The following is a 21,677-nucleotide window of genomic DNA, read 5'->3' on the forward strand; positions in this document are numbered from 1 at the left end:
GGTTGTTAGAAGTAATTTCTGCCTTTCCTTCAATTCTCAAAGGAGTCTGTGCCCGTGATCTAAGAAACTCCTTGCCTGTGGCAGCTGGGGCTGGCAGCCATGGAAGGGAGGTGCAGGAAGGGGGCAGGGCAGCTCTCTGGGACCTTCTTGGGGACCCAGGGCACTCTAGCTGTCCGTTATAGGAAGGGCACCCTTTCTTTTCTGATATATGAAGGAAGTACAACAGAGTGAAAAAAATTCCTTCAGAAGTCCAATAGCACAAACAATAACTTAAAAAATAACTGCCAGTCCCTGGGGGTATGCTGTGTGCTCTGGGTTTGGGGAAACCAGTTCCTGCCTATGGCTGTCCACTGTGCTCTGCCAGCATGCAGCACCAAAGGAGGGACCCGCTCTCGGGGGTCCTAAAGATTCCTCCAACTAGAAGCACTTAGAGGAAAGCCAGGGTTTGGGGGACACCGCTTCTATGCTTTCTTGCTGTTCACTCGAGCTCATGCCACAGACAGGTGGGCTGGAGCCTGGGCTGTGGGGTGGGGTCCTGCTCAGTTCTGCTGAAACTCTGTGCCCTCTGGTGGCCAGGATATGATGAGAATTGGCAGGGCAGGCTGGTTGTCTGTTGTCCTGAGACTTCCAGGAAACAGGTGACAAAGAGCCCTGCCCAAAACCTTGAAGCTAGTCTGAAGCGGAAACCCCCACCCCAGTCAGCAGCCTCTGCTTTCAGCAGCACTTGGCCCATGTAATGTGCCTGTCCTCACTAGAAAGAAAGTGTCTGGAAGACACAGGCCAGTCTCCTCTGTTCCCCACTCCAGGCACAGGCAGTGTGAAGTGTGAGAAGGTCTTGACCACTGACTTAGACAGGGCCTGGAAGCTCTCATTTCATCCTCATAGTCTCCTGTAAAGGAAGGTCCCCTGCCATGCCCATTTTATGGAGGAAGAGACTGAAGTTTAGAGAGAGTGAGAATGGGTCCAAGCTAGAAAGTAGTGTGGACCCCAGACAGTTTGGCTCCAGGCCTGTGTTCTGTTATCATACTACATAAACAGCTGGTCAATGGAGGCATGAAGGCCCAGGAAAGCTGGCCAGAGTGCTAGGTTCTGTTGGACTCTCCTTTGCTGATGCCCAGGAAGTCTTAGCCTGGAGCTGTGGCCAGGTGTACCAGGCCTGGTGCTTTGTGACAAGTAGACAATGGCAGGGCACTTCCTGTGCCTTTTCCCATACAGCTGGACCCCACCACCTGTACCTTCTGTTGCAGGGACCATGAGTGTGTCAGGGCTGCCCCATAGAGCAAGACAGCTCAGAGGAGCAGCCCACACCCTGGGCTCTCATCTCAGCTCTGGAATGTGCCAGCGGGACACATGAGTCCTTCTTTACCCTTTTGTGAACTTCAGTTTCCTAAAGTATTTTGAAAAGGGTGGAAAAGGGAAGCGTCAGAAAGGGTAGAGTTGTACTATCGCTAGAATATTATAATGCCTCATGCAGCACAGGCGTAGGGATATACTCACTGCACTGCTAATTTGGGGAATAATAACAAGAAAAAATCTTATATATTTAGTACAGACACACTTATTTTTAAACACGTGTGTGTGTGTGTGTGTGTGTGTGTGTGTGTGTGTGTTTTAGAGGAGATTGAACCCAGCTAGACAGATTTTTCCTCCAAATGTTTGGAAATTGAGGGAGCCCAGTTATCAGGGTCAGTTTGTCTTCCTGAGAATCCCTCCTTGCTGTCTCCTGGAACCTCAGTTTCCACATTTATGCCTGGAGATGACATTACATCCTCACAAGGCTGGGGCAGAGCCACGACCATGCCAGATAGCATTTGAGACCCAGCTCTGCAGACTGTGGTACTGGGGGTGGGGGAAATTTTCTTTCATCTATGGCTTTAAGGGAGTCCCTATGCATTCCTGAATCGGGACCCCAAGGTTCAGCTGGGCGGTTTCTGGGGTGACCAAAGTCACTTTTCTTGCCTTTTACTAGTTACATTCGATGCTACTACTGGGCCGTGAAGACCCTCATCACCATCGGAGGCCTGCCTGACCCCCAGACACTTTTTGAAATTGTCTTCCAGCTGTTGAACTACTTTACAGGTGTCTTCGCTTTCTCAGTGATGATTGGACAGGTAGCTGGGATCACCCACCCACCTACCTGTAACCCCCTCCATTCCGAACTAGAAACAGTCCTGCATGCTGTGACTTTAGGACCTCCCCATGAGCCTAGGAAAGACTCAGGTTAAGCCAGGAGCCCACAGTGCTTGTGAAGAGACGATGTCTGAATCTCATGACTGTCTGAGGTCTTCCTGTTAGAATGTCAGTCTGTTTGGAGAGCAAGGGGGCCAGGAGGCAAGGCTTTCTTGAAGGCTTGGGAACTTGGGCTGTGCCCTGTGAGAGAAGCTTTGGAGTCTCTGATGCAATGGGAAGCTTATGTTCTGGTCAGGGCATGAGGAGGGAGGTGGTACTCTCAAAGCAAGCTTGGAAGGGCCTCAGCCTGAGGAACAGTAAGCTAAGATCAGAGTTTCTCCTTTGGTAGAGTGGCTGTATACAGAATCAGCCTAGTTCAATGAGGCATCCCACTGCATGGTCCCAGGGATCTGAGACCACCAGAGAGGCTAGCAGCCTCCTCCGCCAGTTGAACCTCCTCTGTCTGTGGCTGTCTGTTCTCCTCTCTTGGATCTTTCCATGAGTACAAGTCCCTGGTCTGTGTAAGGTGATCTATCACAAACCTTTATCCTATGGCCTCAGGCCCAGCGCTTCCTTGACCTCCCCTCACTATCATCTTGCTCCAGATGAGAGATGTGGTGGGGGCCGCCACAGCGGGGCAAACTTACTACCGCAGCTGCATGGACAGCACTGTGAAGTACATGAACTTCTACAAGATCCCCAGGTCTGTGCAGAACCGTGTCAAGACCTGGTACGAGTATACCTGGCATTCGCAAGGCATGTTGGGTAAGACTGGCCAAGCCCAGCAGCCTCTAGCTTCCCCCAGCCAACCTTCACCTCATTCCCAGATTTTCCAGCTTTTCCCTTGTCCTTTATGTCTCTGAGGGGGTCTCTCTTGGCTATGACTCCAGCATCAGTGTGAGAGGAACCTCTCAAGGTGAGGGGCCTGTCCTCTGGGCAGTTACCTTGCCTCCCTTAACTTGAGATGCAGCCCCATCCAAGATGGAATCATAATTTAAGCCAAGGAAAAGGCCAGGCATGGCATCTCAAGCCTGGGATTCCAGTGCTAGAAAGGACTACTTCAAGTTGGAGGCCAGGTTGGCTACATAGCCAGACCTAGCCTCAAAACAAGCAAACAAAAAACAAAGATGGGGGATGCGAGTGCTCAACATAAGGAAAACTAGTACAGAAGCCAGGTAGAGACATTCGAGACAGGCTTCCTGGAGTAAGTGACATTAGAGTTTTGACGGATGAGTAGGAGTTTGGAAAGAGCAGGAGGGGAGTGTGTTCCTGTCAGAGGGATCAGTGTTGGCAAAGTCCAGAGGGACAGCAACTGCTGTCAGGATCTGGAGGGGCCTCCCTGTGGCAAAGGAGGCTAAGTTGGCCGAGCCAGTGCAGAGCCTCACATGATGCTCATGGGTGTGTGAGGGGGAGACCTAACCTGGCTCTGATCCCCCCGCTGCTGGGTCTCCTTCACAGATGAGTCAGAGCTGATGGTGCAGCTTCCAGACAAGATGCGGCTGGACCTGGCCATCGATGTGAACTATGACATTGTCAGCAAAGTGGCGCTCTTCCAGGTACCCTGCAGGTGCACGGGGGTGGGGTCTGGGCCCCAAGTCCCTGCCTTCCCTTAAGCAGGTTTCTCCCCCTTGTCCTGCAGGGCTGTGATCGGCAAATGATCTTTGACATGCTCAAGCGGCTTCGTTCAGTCGTTTACCTGCCCAACGACTACGTGTGCAAGAAGGTGAGCTGCATGGAGAAGGAGAAGGAAGCCTGGGGGTCCTGTGAGGGTGTCTGCCACCCTGGGAGCAGCAGTCCTGCTGGGGAGAAAGGGTAGGGAACGACTGCAGTGCAAGGCTGCCTGACCCAAAGCACCTACTGCAGATGTGGCTCAGAGAGGCACTTCCACGGCTGTCTCTATCCAGAAGAGCCATACAGAAAAGGGATCAAGGGACCCTGAGCCACAGAACACAATCTCAGTCTTCCCATCAGGAAAGTGAGTGAAGGAATAGGCCAGGACAATGACCTCACCTGGTGACCCATGGATATTTTGCAAACCTGAGTTGTTTAATGAAGTTATTTTTAAGTTGAATTAATGCCTAATCTTTAAAGCTTGGAAGATTTCATGTCAAAATCAAAATGTCTGACTGAAAACAGAACATTGGTTAGCACTGGGCCACACTTTCTCCAATGGGAAGAGCCAATGTCAGGGGATTTAGGGACTGTCCCTAAAGGGATGTCCTGATACCACAGACCCACCCACACCAGGTTCCCTTTACTGCTTTGCATCACCCAGGAAATGTGCACAACTGAACCTGGGCCTATACAGGCCTAGAGAGCCCTTTCTGCTCCGTATCTCGGGGGACCAAGGTGACACCAACATCAACCAGGGAAGGGAGGGGATGGGCAGGTTTCTGTTTTTTTGTACAGAACTATAATTCTAGATGTGTGTATCGGGTGAAGATGTTGTAAGACTTAGGAGCCCTTAGCCCCTGTCAAGTGTGTCCAACCTTTTGACATTCTAATATAACATTGTTATCAACAAAGTTCACAAAATAATCTCATAATGTTTCAAGTAAATTTATGATTTTCTAAAAACATTTATCACATGTGTGGGTATGTACTCCATGGCCTTTTTGTGGAGGTAGAAGACAACTTGCAGGAGTCAGTTCTGTCTGTCCACCATGTGGGTTCTGGGAATCAAACTCAGGTTGTCAGACTTGGTGGCAAATGCCTTTACCCACTGCACCATCTCACTAGTCCACTGACAGTTGTGTTGGCCCATATTCATAGCTATTGTCAGCCGAATGTGGCCTGTGGGCCACAGATAGGACAAGACACACCTACGAGGCAGTATGCTGTGCAGTAGTGAAATTTCTAGAAACAGAAAGCCGAAAGTGGGCGTGGGGGAGGTGGAGAATGAAATAATACAGAAGGCTGAGACTTTAAAGGTTCTGCCTCATGGGGGCAGGAGAAGTTTGGGAACAGTGGAGTGCCTCGTGCTAGCAGTAGAGTTTGGGAACAGTGCTGGCAATGCAGCCTTGGGCAGGCGGCTTGTCTCTCTGAGCTCTATTCTTCTCATGGATAAAGTGTGGAGTGGCCGTGAGGATTGAATAAGCTGTGGTGAGTCAGCTGCAACTGTTGTCACTGTTTTCTGTGTGATGAAGCAGTTTGCTTCAGATGAGAGGAGGTACCTCCGGTATTAGTGAGCACGTGTGAGCAGCACCCTCTGCTGTCTGTTCTACTGTGGCATTCTCTGAGACACTGGGACCTTGACTCACTTTGACCCCGTGTCAGACTAACATCGAGAAGGAAACACCAGATCACACATTCGTGGGCTAAGCCAAATGTGTGAGTAAGATTATTGCCGCCTGTCCCTTTTAATCAGGACAGGTGTGCCCGACAGTAGCTGACCAAGGCAGGGCCTGTTGAAGTCATGAGGATTGGAGGGTGTGTGTCAGACTGCTCCTGATTGCACTCTGAATCAAGCCATTCATTCATCCGTTTCCTCATTCACTCATCCCACATTCATTCATTCATTCATCCCCTCACTTATTCACTTGGTTTAGCTTGGGACTAGGGCTGGCAGACCAACTGAATGGCCCCTTTCCTCAGCTAGCAAGACATTTGTCTCCTCTGGGTCTCCCACATCTATGCCTGTTTCTGTGTCCAACTTCACCCCTTGTAAGAATGTAAAATTGGATTAGGGCCAACTTACTCAAGTAGGGCCTTATCTTAATTGAATTATATTTGCAATGACCCTATTGCCAAATAAGGTCATGTCGGGAGGTCCTGGGGATTAGGATTTGAGCAGATGAACCTGAGTTCAAAGACAAAATTTAACCATAGCAACTATGCACTGGAGTCAGGTTGTCCTGATTCAAATGCCAGCCATGTTTCGCCCTTGCATTGTGGCTTTGGGCAGAGAGTGATTCCACCACAGCAGGTATAGTGCCAGCCTGGAAGATGCCCAGGGGCCTGTGGGCCTCATGACACTTGCTGTCATTCCTTTCTCAGCAAACGCTGGCAAACTCCTGAAGCCCTGGATTAGGCACTCCTTTAGGTGTGGACCATCTTAGTATAACCGGGATCTGCAGAATAGCACCATCCTTAGCATTCAGAGGAGAAGGAGGTACAGAGGGGAGTGACTGACTCATACCACGTACCACATGCTGGAGCAGGGCTGGGGCAGCCCTAGTGGTCATGGAGCATGGGCAGAGGGACTCAGCCCTCTTCTCTTTCAGGGGGAGATCGGCCGAGAGATGTATATTATCCAGGCTGGGCAGGTGCGGGTGCTGGGTGGCCCCGATGGGAAGACTGTGCTGGTGACTCTCAAAGCTGGATCGGTGTTTGGAGAGATAAGGTCAGTGTGGATGGGGTTAAATGCCCTCTAGGCAAAGGCTGGGGGTAGGGGATCAAGGGAAAGCATAGTGGGTGCAGCACTGACACCTGTCAGCATGTTCAGGGTTGGTGCCACCATTGTGTTCCGGGAGGAGGGTAAGGGACGTAGAGTCATCAAAACCAAAGTGGCAGGGGTGAGTTAAGAGTACTGGCTGCTCTTGCAGAGGACTTGGGTTTGGTTCCCAGCACCCACATGGCAGCTAACAGCCATCTGTAATTCCCAGGAATTCGATGCCCTTTTCTTGTCTCTGAGGGCATTACATGTGGTATGTTTACATGCATGCAGGTTAAACACTCGTGCACATGAAATAAAAATAGATTTAAAAATTTTTAAAAACCAACAAAGTTGCTGGGCGTGGTGGCATATGCCTTTCATCCCACCATTTGCGAGGCAGAGGCAGGTGAATCTCTGTGAGTTCAAGGCCAGCCTGGTCTACATAGTGAGTTCCAGGACAGCTGGGGCTACAAGGAGACCCTGTCTCAAAAAAGACAAAAAAACAAACAAACAAACGAACAAAAAACAACAAAGTGACAGAGCACAGTAACACATGCCTAGGGAGGCCATTGGAAAGTCAGCCTGAACAAAACAGTGATACACTATTTCAAGAAGCAAAACCTTGGTTAGGTGTGGTGGGGCGCACCTTTAATCCCAGCACTTGGGAGGCAGAGGCAGGTAGATCTCAGTGAGTTCAAGGCTAGCCTGGTCTACTTAGTGAGCTACACAGTGACCTTGTCTCAAAAAAAAAAAAAAAAAATGAGACCGAACAAAGAGAAACCCTAAAAACCGCAGCACCCAGAGGGTCTCATCTCACGCTCTCTTTTGCACTCCAGCTTGCTGGCTATCGGGGGCGGGAACCGGCGCACAGCCAACGTGGTGGCCCACGGCTTTACCAACCTCTTCATTCTGGACAAGAAGGATTTGAATGAAATTTTGGTGCATTATCCCGAATCTCAGAAGTTACTCCGGAAGAAGGCCAGGTCCATAATTCCTGTTGTTCTTTTCCTTTTCAACTTTTGAACAATGGCAGGGAGAAGGTTTTCTCTCATGTAACTGTAGTATCTTGTTCTAGTTTGTTTCTTCATTGCTGTGACAAAACACTCTGACCACTACCACCTTGGGGAGGAAAGGGTTTACTTACTTTACATATCCCAGGTCACAGTTCATCCAGAAGCCCAAGATAGGAACTCAGGGCAGGACCCTGGAGGCAGGAGCTGGAGCACAGGCCATGGAGGAATGCTGCTTACTGGCTTGCTCCCCTGACCCCTGATCAGCCTGCTTTCTTATGCAAGAGATGCCCACCTGCCCAGGGGTGGCACTACCCGCAGTGGGCTGGGCCCTCCCACACCCCTCCACAATCAAGAAGGCCCCACAGATATGACCACAGGCCAGTCCAATGAAGGCAGTTTCCCAATTGAGGCTCCCTCAACCCAGGTGTGTCAAGTTGACACTAAAGCTATCCAGCACATATCTTTACAAAAATCAAGGTGTTTGGTATGGAAACGATGCTATTTGATGATCTATAATCCATATACAGTTTTGTTGTCTGATAGCTTTGCTTTCCTTCTTTCACTTCCTGGATCAAGTTGAAGAGCCTGCCCTGCATTCTGTGCTCTGCCTCCTGTCTCCTCTGACCTGGGATAGTTACTCAGCAGTGTCTGTCTCTAATGGCTTCTACTTCTTCACAGTAGACAGGCCAGCTAGGTTGTGGGAATGCCCCTCAGTTGGGTTTGGCTGATGTTTTCTGGTAATTACCTTCTGGCTCTGCATTTGGAATAAGACCGATGTGTTGTGAGCTGGGGTGTATGGAGGTCTCATGACCCCCATTTCTACCACTATGGTGAGTTTACCTCAGTCACATGGATAAGGTTTCTGCACTATAAAGTTACTATTTCTGTCTTTGTAATAATAAGCCATGATTGAGGGCCTTTGGGGGATTATGTAGATGTCCCTGTTCCCAGTGGGCACCTGTCACTTGGTGAATACTGATCTGCCTGTGGCTTCTTCCTCAGAACGGCTGTGCTGACTGTAAGTGATCATCGTCCAACCCCATCTCTCCTCTCTGTAGCTCCAGTCCACCAGCCCCTCCTCTTTTGAGTGTTTATTCATTGACCTGTGTGAGCATGGATTACTTTATTTACAAACATCCTGTTACATTTGTTATTCTGAGGCTCAGTTGTTTGGTCAGTGGGCCCCTCTTCAAGCTAACTCTTGTCATCCTTTAGTGTCCCCATCCCAGTCTAGTATTTCCTAATGTCTGTTGGGGTTGGGGTTGGGGGAACCAGGCATAGCAAGGGACCTGGATAACCTTGGGCTTTCCCTGCTGCCTCCCTGAAAACACTAGTTTTTCCTTCTAGTGGAAAATGTTTGGGGGGAGCTTCTTGGGGGATAGGGTCTGACCCAGGGTTTTGCCCATGTTAGGCGCATGTTCTAACACTGAGCTACAGCCCCAGCCCACCAATGACTTAGAAACCAAGATCTAGGGGTTGGCAAGATGGCTTCATGGTTAGGACCACTGGCTGTTCTTGCAAAGGACCCAGGTTTGATTCTCAGCACCCACATGTCGGCTAACAACTGTCTGTAACCCCAGTTCTAGAGATCTGATGCCCTCTTCTGGACTCTGTGGGCATTGTATGCACATGGTGCTTACGTACATGCAAGCAAAACATTTGTACATATAAAATAAAAACAAATAGACTAGTTAAAAATTTTTAAAAAGAGCTGGAGAGATGGCCCAGAGGTTAAGAGCACTGGCTGCTCTTGCAGAGGACTTGGGTTCAGTTCTCAGCACCCACATGGTGGCTAATAATCATCCTTAACTCCAGTTCCAAAGGAGTTGATACCCTCTTCTGGACTCTGTAGGCATTTCATGACATGAGTGCACTTACACCCATGCAGACAAAATAGTCATACACATAAAATAAAAATAAATAAAAATTTAAAAAATGTAATGGAAATAAAGAAACCCAGATCTAGGCCTGGCATAGTGTTTATGCCTATAATTCCAGCACTTAGGAAGCAGAAGCAGGAGAATTTCCAAAAGTTCAAGACCAATCTGGTCTACATAGCAGATTCTAGGCCATCCAGAGTTATATAGTGCAATCCTGTCTCAAAAAACAATTTAAGTAGGGGCCAGAGAGATGGTTCAGCAGTTAAGAGCACTGAGGACCTGATTGCAATTCCCAATAACCATGTCAGGTAGTTCACAATCGCCTATAAATCTAGCTCCTGGGGGATCCAGTGCCTCTGGCCTCCATGGGTATACACACACACACACACACACACACACACACACACCACACAATTAAAAATAAAAATAAAATCTAGGTTGGGCACGTTGGTGCACACCTTTAATCCAAGCACTGGAGAGACAGAGGCAGGTGGAAATCTGTGAGACTGAGGCCAGCTTGGTCTATATGGTGAGTTCCAGGCTAGGTGGGGCTACAGGGAGACCCTGTCTCAAAAATACCAATCAATCAATCAATCAATCAATCAATCAATAGAAAACTGAAGCCGGGCGTGGTGGTGCACGCCTTTAATCCCAGCACTCAAGAGGCAGAGGCAGGCAGATCTCTGTGAGTTCGAGGCCAGCCTGGTCTCCATAGCAAATTCCAGGCCAGCTGGGGCCGCAGGGAGACCCTGTCTTAAAAGACAAAAAAACCCAAAAAACAAAAACAGAAGCAAGATGTGAACCTGAGGAGCACTTTTGCTGTGGGGTGCTATTAGGTTTCTTCACAGACAGAGCTAAGAAGCACCCCTACACCTGTGTACAAAAATACAAATATATAGCCACAGACATTAGTAACAAAGCTAATAATACAGTGATTAATTATTGATCCATCTATAAAACAATTTCAGAACAACCCTAGAATTTGTTCTAATCTTCCCTCTTTGATACTTCTAAATCCCTTTTCCCACGCTGAGAAATTTGGATGTCTTTATCTGCGTTTATTTATTCATTTGTTCAGTCCTATAACATAATGTTTTAATCTTTAAAAAGTTTATTTATTTTTATTTTAAATCTTTTATTTTATTTTATGTGTATGCGTGTATTGCCTGCATGTAGGTAAGTGCGCTCGTGTCATGCAATGCCCTCGGAGGTCAGAAGAGGCTGTCGGATCCCCTGGGACTGGAGTTACAGACAGTTGTTAGCTGCCATGTGGGTGCTGGGATTCCAACCTTGGTGTTCTGCAAGAACAACCAGTGTTCTTAACCGCTGAGCCATCTCTCCAGCCCCTTATTTTTATTTTATGTGTATGAGTGTTTTGCCTGTATGCATGTAAGTGCACCATGTACATGTGGTGCTTGTGAAGGACATAAGACAGAGTCAGATCCTTGGAACTGGTGTTGTAGTTAGTTATGACCTGGGTGCTGGGACCAAACTCAGATCCTGTGCAAGAGTAGCCAGTGCTCTTAATAGCTGAGCCATCTCCCCAGCTCTGGTGCTTCAGAATTTTTAACATACCACCACTAAAAAGCAACTGTAAGCAGAGTTCAATATCCAATGCAGTTCTTTCTGTCTTTAGTGTGAGTATGTATGATAGAAGTACTGTGTTCAAAGTTATGGGTCAAAAGGTGGGGTGCGGAGCCCTTGCCTTGGGTGGCTGGGGCCCTAGGTTCATCTCTGGAGTGGAAGTGGAGTAGGGTGTTTAGATTAGCTCTCTTAGGATGCTGTGCGTTCACCTGCTACTTGCATTCTGTTTTATGGCTCCATCCACCCTGATCTTAGTTGATTTTGTTGTTTTTGAACTGCTGAGCCATCTCTTCAGTCCCAGCCTTGACCCTTTGAATCTCCTATCTCAGCCTTCTGCATGCTGGGAGTACTGACATGCCTGGAAGATTTGTTATTGTTGAGACTATAAAACATTGGAGCTCAGTTTTCACATCTGTATGAAGGTAACCACCCCGTACTTTGCCTGTGTGAAGACGTAAAGTAGTCCACTAGAATGTTCCCAGTGGTGCCTTGGGCAGCTGAGACGCCCAATCTTATTAATAGTCCATGGAACTTTTTTCTGTTTTTTTTTTTTTTTTGAGATAGAATCTCATGTAGCCCAGGCTATTCTTGAACTTGTGATATAGCTGAGACTGGCCTTGAATTCCTGACCCTGCTACCTCTGCTACCACATCCAGCCCACATTCTGTGTTTGCAGATTCTCCTCTTGGGAATGTTTCTTTGAGATCAGTGTTCACAGGCTCCTGTGGTCACTCACAAACTTGCACAGAGTGGCCGAAAACTGAGTTGCCCAAAGTAAATATTCCAGCTAACAAACAACATAACACTCTGCCTTCTTGTTTCAAGATACCTAAGATGACCCAAAAGGAGGAAAGACCTATTTTGGCTCATGGCTGCCTGACCTGGTCATTTTAGACCTGTGGTGAGGAAGGACATCATGGTGGGGCGCACATGGTGGAGCAAAGTTGCTTACCTCATAAAGGAGAGAGAGAGAGAGAGAGAGAGAGAGAGAGAGAGAGAGAGACAGAGAGAGAGAGGAAAGAAACAGAGATAGAAAGACAGAGAAACATAGAGAGAGACTGGAGCTCCACTATCCTCTTCAAGGCCATACCTACCATTGACATTACTTCCTCCCACTAGGCCCCACCTCCTAAAGTTCCCACTACTTCCTATAATGCCACAGGCTGGAGACCAAACCTTTAATACACCAGTTTTTGGGAGACTATTAAAATTTAATCCAGGGCTGGGTGTGGTAGCACACACCTTTAGTCCCAGCACTTGGGAGGCAGAAGCAGGTGGATCTCTATGAATTCGAGGCCAGCCTGGTCTACATGGTGAGTTCCAGGCCAGCTGGGGCTATAGGGAGACTTTGTCTCTAGGAGACAAAAAAAAATTATCCATAATAAGTATTTTGTGTGGCTTATAAGGGTCATATTTTACACATTTTGTGCTTTTTGCTGATGTTTTTGCTATTTGCAGTCATTCCTGATCATAGTGACAAGTGCCATCTCAGCCCCCTAAGCCCAAGGAGGCTGCCTTCCAGAGAAAACACCTGTGCTGAGCTTTGTCAGGCTTGAGTGACACGCTGGTGACTGTGAATCCAGTATTACCAGAGCAGCTGTATGTTCAACGAGACATTTTAAAACACAAGTCCACATAAGCAAGGTTACAATGAGTCCTTTTTCTGCATTGCTGGAGACCAAACCGGGAGCCTTATAAATGCTGGGCAAGCCTCTACCACTGAGCCACAACCCCAGCCTGAGGGGAGCCCACATGCTGCATCTTGGTGGCAGAAGAACACTGTGATGAAAGGGTCCTGGTCTCTAGGCTTGTTTCCCCTGAAGCCTTATTTTTATGTTCGTGGGGACCTTGTAGGATATATGATTACTGTAAGTCAGAGAAGCTGACACTTTGCTCTTTGCTTCCTGCCCTCCCCAGCCCCCAACCACCAGCCAAAAGAAGAAGACACAGGGAAGCCATGCTTGTCATTGTCACCCCCTCTTTGGGGTGTTAGATAAAGGTAGACAAGTCCATTGGGGTCCTGCAGGGTGCCCCTGCACCTGCACCCTGGGCTACTGAAGGCCAAAAGCCTCAACAGACAGCCGAAGAAGGGGCAGGATGGTAGAGGCCCTCAACTCTGAGGGTTAGGGCTTGCCAAGCCCATCAGAGGGGCTGATCCAGGAGCAGGGCAGGGGTAAGAGAGGTGGAGATCACTGTGTGAGCAAGTCTGCCAGTCACAGGAAAGGCTTTCTGGGAACCAGGGGGCTCGAGTGTCTCAGCTGGTGGGGATCATCAAGGGATTCTGTCCAATCCCCACTTTACAGATGAGGACTGAGGCCCCTCAAAAAGGCAGTCGCTCAACCCTCAAACAAGGAGATGAGCCAATCAATGCATGCCTGTTACAGGCATGGGTCTGAGTCCCAGGGTTCCTGCCAGTGTCCCCAGGGTACCTGTTGAATTATCCAGGTGTCTCCTAACAAAGAATTAGACCAGGGACATTGAGTTAGAAATAAAACTAGAGACTATTCTCAAGAAAGAGAAAACACTTGTGAGAATGGAAGTGGGCCAGCTTGCTGAGGGTTAAATGCATGTGCTCAAAAGCCCTGCCACAAGGCAGGCTTTTGTAAGATTTTTTAGTTTTCATTTTATGTGTATGAATGCTTTGCCTGCATATAAGTGTACCCATGTTGTGCAATGCTTGGGGAGGCCAGAAGGGTGCAGTCAAAGCCCCCTGAAGCAGAATGGTTGTTAGGTGCCATGTGGGTGCTGGGAACCAAACCTGAGTCCTCTGCAAGAATGGCCAGTGCGCTTAACGGCTGAGCCATCTCTCTCTAGCCGTCTTTGTAGATATTTACATAGCATTCTCTCCCCCAAGCTTGTCTAGCATGGACTTTTCTCTCACATGCTCTATTCATTACAAGAAACCCAGGTGGGGAAGGGCTTCCAGTCTTTGCAAACTGGCCTGAGCAGGCTCCCTTTGTGGTATGAAGCTAGAGTGGGAAAGGGCTTCCAATCTTTGTCAACTGACCCCCGCCCCGCACCCACACACACACTTTTAATCTTGGTGCTGTGGTAGCCAGTTGCTACTTTTCTGCCACATATACCTTTTTCCAGAGCCAGTGGTTGGATCCGAATTACAGGACAGAGTGCCGCTTCTGAAAAGGGGAATTCCCTTCCTGTGGCTGTGTCCGGAAGCCGGCACTGATTCAAAGCAGAGCAGCCAGCAGCTGTCTCCGAGCTAGCTCTTTGTGTCATTGCAGCACCACGCTGAGCCTTCCTGCTGACTGTCACACCATGAATTACGGACTCACATGGCACAGGTGACAGAGCCTGGCTGGTGTGTCTGCATCTGAGGCCTCTGATGAATGATCGCACTTGTGTCTCCTGAGGGAGTCCAGGGAGAAATGCAAGTCTCAGGCGATTAATATCACCTCACATAATTTAAACCCATTGGCTCTGATTAGATAAGCAGCCGGCAGTGGCTCCGTTTTTAAACAAACAAGTTGCGCTGGCACCCTGATGAATGAATTTGCCAATTAGCAGTCTTGCCCACTAGATTGCAGGCGAAATGCATTTGTTCTTGAGCCAAGCTCCTCATCACAAATTCATAACATGAAGAATTCCCTGGGAAAGGCACAGGCTCTGTCTGGTGGAAAATTCTATTCTTATTTAGAGAAATAGGGTGCTGGGTCTGCATCTGACATTTCCTGACAACTTGGAGCATGTCACTCCTTGCCCCAACTCTGAGCCTCAGTTTCCCCAACTTCCAAGAGCACAATAATCCCAGTCTTTTCTGTTTCGTAGAACTTTGTGTTTTTCTGGGAGCGAGTATGTGTGCATGTTTGTGTGTGAATGGGTTCATGTGTGTGCCTGTGTGTGGAGGCCAGAAGACAACCTCAGGTGTAGCGCCTCCTCAGGTGCTGTTCAGCTTGCTGTTTTTGATTTTGTTGTTTTGTTTTGTTTTGTTTTGAGACAGGGTCTGATAGTAGCCTTGGTTGGCCTGGAACTCCGTATATAGACCAGGCTGACCTCGATCTCATAGAGATCCACTTGCCTCTGCCTCCTGAGTGCTGGGACTAAAGGCATGTGCCACTACACCCAGCCAATCTTGCTTTTTTGAGGCAGGGTCTGCCTGGGACCCGGGGCTCACAGTTCTATTAGGCTGACTGGCCAGCAAGCCTCAGGGATCCAACTATCATTGCCTCCCCAGCGCCTGATTACAAATGTATACCACCATGCACAGCTTTTCATGAGGGTCCTGGGGATCAAACTCGGGTCCTCATGCTTGTGTGGCAGACACTTTACTGAATACGACATCTCTGTAGTCCCACAACACGGTATTGTCAGCATTCAAAAAGGGGCACTGGGGCCACAGGTATGGGTTTGGAGTCCATCTCTGCAGCTTCCTAGCTGTAAGACCTTGGGAAACTCCTCACCCCCTGTGGATTTCCATGGCTTTGTTTGGAGATGAAAATGAATAAGTTCTTTTTGTGAGGATCCCATGAGTCTCAGATGAGCGTGTGTATATGTGTTATCGAATGCTGTGGGGTACTGCCACCACAAATTTTCTCCCACATACATTTGTTACCTCTGTTTCTGTGGATTAGAAGTCTGGGGCTGAGACAAAATCCCAGCATAGATATGGAGAAGTGGGTAAGAAACCCCCAACCGACCTGAGGAACTATTGACAACCAATGGCAGCTGGGAGGGGAAGATTCAGTCTTGTTTAAGGGTAAGACTCTTGGTAGGTTAACCAGGCTCCAGTGAATGAGCCCACAACAAAGGGCATTTGAGGAGACAAACTTCACTCTATAGGCCTTAATAGGTTTGTGTGCGTGTGTGTGTGTGTGTGTGTGTGTGTGTGTGTATGAAATTTGGTGGGGGTTAGTAAGGGGATGCAGATATAAGAGGGGAATCTAAATATGATCAAAATATATTGTATGAAATTTGCAAAAATTCAATAAAAAAGAAAAAAAAAGAAGTTTGGGGCTGGCTTAGCTGGACCCTGTAAGAGACTGGCACCAAGGTGATCATTAGAGTGGGATCTCTCTCAGGTCTTCATAAAGGAAGGACCCATTCCACAGATCCTATGGCTGCTGGCTGAATCCAGATCCTCCCAGCACCTCGGGTCCTAGCTGGCTAACTGCCAGCAGCTGCCCCTGGCTTTTCCAAGATGGCTGGTGGCTCTGTCAAAACCATCAAGGGAGAGTCTTGTCTTGAGACAGAGATTATGTCCCTAGGAGACATGTTCTTGGAGTTGTCCTATATCCTGTTGGTTAAGAACAAGCCAAGTGTCCTCTTCACCTTCAGGGGGATGGAAGCAAGGATCACCCAGAGACTTGGAGAATAGGAAAGGAGACTGAGGAGGGGGACCCAGAGTGCCTGTGAAGGACCCCACAATGCACAAGCCTGCCACATGTAGATATTCAGCAAGTGCTGATGTTGCGATGGTCATGATGGAAAATGACCAACTCAGAGGGGAAGGAAGTGCTACAGATCTGCTTTCACCTGGGAAGCCTGCCCCTGATTCCATCTGTTAACATGTCTGAATTGACCCATTTTCTGTCTCTGTAAGACATACCTAAGGCTGGGGGTCTGGTACTTCCTTAGCACGCATGAGGCCTTAGGTTCCATTCCCAGCGCTGCAAAATAAAACAAAGGGAAAGAAAGAACCCCCTAAAACTGGGTACTTCATAGAGAGAATAAGCATGCTCAGCTCATGGCGTGGGAGGGTCAGTGGCATTGCACTGGAGTTGGCTTGGCTCAGATGAGCACTTCATGGCAGATAGCACCGTAGTGGGGGTACATGCAAGAGGTAGAATGGAGGAGAGGGGAGGGGCCTCACTTAGCAAGACAAGAGGACAGAGAGTGGAGAGGGGCCAGGCTGACTTTTACAACAGCCCCTCCTGTGAGAACTAACTAGGATCCCAGAAGAATTGGACCATTCTTTTAACACCTTAATGACTTCCCAATAGGCCCATCCACCTCTTAAAGGTTCCACACCACCTCCTCCCCCAGTACCCATGAACCCTCGGGGGCACACACACAAACCATATTTGTGTTCTTCAGTCTGTTGAATTGTGTGGCCTCAGGCAAGTGACTCGAACTCTCTGAGCCTCAGTGCTTTTATCCTTAAGGCACAGACAAAACCCCACCTAACTATAAGTTTAATCATTCAATGAGATCTATACATAAAGTACTTAACACTGTATTTGCCCAGCAGAAGCATCACCACCACCACCACCACCACGACATAGCTCCATCACAAGGGCCCAGATAGGCACAGCTGAGATGTAAGTGAATGCTGCTCTCTTTCAGGCGCATGCTGAGAAATAACAACAAGCCCAAGGAAGAGAAGAGTGTGCTCATCCTGCCTCCTCGTGCAGGCACCCCCAAGCTCTTCAATGCCGCCCTTGCTGCAGCAGGAAAGTTGGGTGCCAGAGGCGGCAAAGGTGGCAAGCTTGCTCACCTCCGAGCTCGCCTCAGGGAACTGGCTGCACTGGAGGCAGCTGCAAGACAGCAGCAGTTGCTGGAACAGGTAACGTAATGGGTACCTGGCCAATTGCGTCCCCTCAGCAGGTCTGTGCCAGGGAGAAGGCCAGGGACCTCTGAGACGGACCACACATTCAGTGTTGGGGACTTTTTGACAGAGGCTGTGATAGAAGCAGATTCAAGTCAGGTTGAGAAACCTGGGCATGGTGGCTCAACGTCTGTAATCCCAGGAGGCTGAGGCAAAAGGATTGCTACAAGTTCTATACCAGCCTGGGCTACATAGTGAGTTCCAAGCCAGCCTGTGCTATGTTGTAAGACCCTGTCTCAAAAAAAAAGATATCCTCCAAATTAATGTAACAAATTAGGTTGAGAAGAATGGGAACATGGGAGGGACTTCTAACTGACAAGTTCAAGCAAGACTGGATTCCAAGTTCCAGGGGTCTGGAGACTTGGCTCAGTAATGGAACTTAGCCTGGTCAAAGCCCTGGCCTGGTTTTCCCAGCCACCATCTCTGCTTCCTTACTGATGGCTCCACCTCCAGGCAGATCCCCCAGATCATGTCCTCCCATGTGGCAACCCCAACAGAAGGTATATCTTCGCCAGAGATTCAAGCCCAATTCCCCAGGACTCATTGTCATTGGATAGAGCTGGACCACATACCAATTCCTGAGTCATTCAATGTGGCCAGGGTGGTGTGGTGCTCCCAAGGTCTGGGTCCCATATCTGCCCACTCCTGGACTGGAAGTTGGGTTAAGTGCTCCTTGAGGGAAGTGTTGGTGCTGGCACAGTCTCAGAATATCTCTCCCCAGATGACAGGGATATTCTCTTATTTAATACTATGTCTACAGCCATTAAAATGATTTGGGAGAAAAATTCCTACAGCCAGGAACAGTGTCAATCCCCCCACCACACCCCTCCTGTTCTATTAACCTAAAGGAAATAGTCAAATTAGTTTTGGGATTTTTTTTTCTGTGATGAAAGCCAAGATCAATTAGAATAATTGCACTAATTTCATCTGCTCGTAATGTACTTCAGGGAAGCTGCTGGGAATGGAGGCACTAGGGCACTCAGTTGGGGGCTCTTTGCAGAAGTGGACAGCAGTCTGTGTGGCAGAGTTCAGAGGCGCCCAGTGAAGTCAGTCTTAGTCCAGTGTTGTGGGGACCCATTCAGTGTTCATTTGACAGTAGCGGTCTGACAAGTGACATCAAAGACACCTGAGATTCCAGGACATTGCCCAGCAATGGCCCCAGACAGAGGAAAAATGTGATTGCTTGACTCATTAGTTGTGAGCCTATAGATTGGGGTCTTTTGTACAGCTGTTGTGTGGGGGCTGTGGTCATGAACCCCAGGGTGCTCTGAAAAGGTGAAAAGCTTCAGCTGATATGGGTTCATTGCTCCCATTAGCACGTCACTGAGATGTGGATTCAATTTGCATGAATGTTCTAATGAAAGCATTCCCCTGAAATGCAAGAAAAACCAGGGCAGAATGGCAGGGCAAGGAGCTCTTTACTGCTCAAGTCCAGAGACACAGGTCCAAGTCCCAGCTCAGTCACCTGTCAGCTCTGTGACCCTAGGGAGACTCCCCACACTCATTGAGACCCAGATAACTTGTGGTTGTCACCTGGGGCTGTAAAGGTGAAGCAATGATATCCTTTTATTTTTTTAATTTTATTTATTATTTTTATTTTATGTGTATGAACATATTGCCTGCATGTATGTGAGTGCACCCATGTCATGCAATGTTGCAGAGGTCAGAAGAGGGCTTCAGATTCCCCTAGAACTGACAGTTCGTAGCCATCACGTGGGTGCTGGGAATCAAACCCGGGTCCTCTGCAAGAGCAGTCAGTGCTCTTAATCACTGAGCCATCTCTCTAGCCCCCAATATCCTTTTATTTTATGTGTGTTTTGCTTGCAAGTATGTTAAGTGCACCATGTGTGTATAATGCCCTCAGAGGTCCGAACTGGAGTTAGAGATGACTATTAGCCACCATATGGGTGCTGGGAACTGACGACCTGTTCTCTGCAAGAGCAGCCAGTGCTCTTAACTGCTGACCCATCTCTCCAACGCCAGTGATGTCTTTTATGAAAAGCTTCTTACACATGGCAGAGCACTTGAGCCTTCCCATGATTCTCCTGGTTCCATTTAGGGCTTGGAGCCTCAGAAGTTGTATCTGAGCACCTTACCCTGGGAAGGTGTCTTGAAGGTTTAGGGTGTACAGGGGAGGGAAGAACGAGCACTTCAAAACACAGAAGTGTGGAACAGGAGGAGCAGTAGGTCCCCAGAACTGGCTTGGATTCTAGAAGTATCCTGACACTACCCCTACCCCTACCCCCACCCCCCATCCTTCAGGGGTCTCTGTTCCTCAGAAACACACAGACTGCTCTCCTTTGGGTCTTGGGCAGCTGAGGCCCCCTCGGCCTCATCTGGGAATGTCCTCTCTTCCATTTCTTTCCCTGCAGAGCTGGGATAAGGGAGAAGAGGTGGGGACCCGGGTAGTCATGAAAGGCTTGTTTTCCTCTAGTTCCTCACTGATGTGTGGATCCTGGCCAACACCCATGGAAGAAGCCTAAGCTAGGGGCTGCAGTTGCCCACCAAGTCCCCAAAACACAAGATCACCTCAGCCTAATGTCTGGAATCCCACAGCATTCTTCCTGTGAAGGCTTCAACCTTTGAAACCTTCCAGAAAGGTGGCCAGGCCACAGGTGCCCCTGCCCTCTTCACATTTACTGTATGTGCTTAGAGTTTTTCTCACTTGCTCCAGGACCATACAACAAGAGTGTCTGAGTTTTGTTGGGGATGGCTCAGCCTTTGAAGAGGACTTGGTGACCCTCCATCACAGCCATCCTCCTCCAATAGGTCAGGGATAGTCTGTGCTTAAACCTACAACTTAACATTAGCTTTCAGCACCTTACTAGAGTTTAAAATATCATAAGAGCTGGTTGTGGTAGCTCACACCTGTAATCTCAGCTTTCCTGAGACTGAGGCAGGAAGATCCTGAGTTCAAGGCCAACTTGGACTTCATATCAAATTCAAGGTCAGCCTGGGCTACACATGGAGACACTGTCCCAAAACAAAACACAATACATCAAACAAACAAACAAACAAAAATGGACTTTACATACTTAAACTTCAATATGCCCATAATATATTTGGTGTTGCTTACACAACCCTGATGCATCTCTCTGTGACCACTAGCTTTCACTCCTCTGCACCACTACCCTCTTGGTGGGGTCCCCAGGGTGGGGACAAGTTGGTGTGCAGGATCCCTGCATGATTCCTTGGGGTAGCATGCTTCACATGTGGCCCTGTCTGGATTTCAGGCCAAGAGCGCACAGGAAGCCAGGGGACAGGAGGTCTCAGCTGCTACAGACCCACCAGCACCCCAGGACCCCCCAGCTGCTCCTGGGAAGCCTGAGACAGGTGGAGAGGAAGTGGCTGGGCCCTCCCAGCCCTCTGTGCAAATCCACATGAGCCCAGGCCAGGATCCTGGGGAGCAGATGCTGACTGTGGAGATGCCAGAGGAGAAGGACGAGGCAGAGGAGAAGAAAGACAAGGCAGAGGAGAAGAAGGAAGAGGCGGAGTGAGGCATCACCAGTGCCCCTGCAGGACCAGGGGTGATGGCCTCCCTGGTTCATAGTTAACCAACTGGCCAAGCTTCCTGCCCCAAAGATACCTCCTCAAAGACTTGGTGTGGAAACCATCAAATTTCATCAAATGGTCGTACCTCTGAACTCTCGCCATCCCTGGACAACCCTACCTCCCAGTGCAGTTGCTATTTTTAAGAACAAAATCTCTAACCATTTCAAAGTTTTTAGGAGGAGAGACAAAGGGGCTCAGACACTAGGGAATTAGAAAACTCAAGGGTTGATGAATGGCAGGGTCCCCACCAAATCCACCATCCTGTTTAAGTGATAGGCAAGAATCTGGAGTGGTGGTGCACACCTATAAACCCAGCACTCAGGAGGCTGTGGCAAGAGGATGATGAGTTCAAGGCCAGCCAGGACTTCATAGAAAGAATCTGCCTCAAAACAAACCAACAGAGAAACAGCTTGGGGATTCCTAAGTTCATCTAAGCATCTTGGGATCTGAGAGTGGTGAACATACCAGTCTAGTTGATGGCAGGTCATGTGAGCTCAGTAATTCGTACACTGAATATAGTGATTGGCGTTATTTTACTCCTCCAA

At 48.6% G+C, this 21,677-nt stretch overlaps 1 protein-coding gene across 1 annotated transcript in view; it reads left to right on the forward strand.

The window, feature by feature from the left end:
- Cngb1 (cyclic nucleotide gated channel subunit beta 1) overlaps positions 1–21,077 on the forward strand; it is a 69,586-nt gene extending 48,509 nt beyond the window's left edge. The window contains exons 27-34 of the mRNA XM_029564385.1: positions 1,970–2,111; positions 2,775–2,934; positions 3,628–3,725; positions 3,809–3,892; positions 6,393–6,511; positions 7,381–7,527; positions 17,319–17,538; positions 20,814–21,077. Of these exons, the coding sequence (XP_029420245.1) occupies positions 1,970–2,111; positions 2,775–2,934; positions 3,628–3,725; positions 3,809–3,892; positions 6,393–6,511; positions 7,381–7,527; positions 17,319–17,538; positions 20,814–21,077 (1,234 nt within the window). The remainder of the gene's footprint in view (positions 1–1,969; positions 2,112–2,774; positions 2,935–3,627; positions 3,726–3,808; positions 3,893–6,392; positions 6,512–7,380; positions 7,528–17,318; positions 17,539–20,813) is intronic.
- Positions 21,078–21,677: the final 600 nt, after the last annotated feature.

The sequence above is a fragment of the Nannospalax galili genome, unplaced genomic scaffold (genome assembly GCF_000622305.1).
Source record: "Nannospalax galili isolate Female #2095 unplaced genomic scaffold, S.galili_v1.0 scaffold957, whole genome shotgun sequence".
NCBI lineage: Eukaryota > Metazoa > Chordata > Mammalia > Rodentia > Spalacidae > Nannospalax > Nannospalax galili.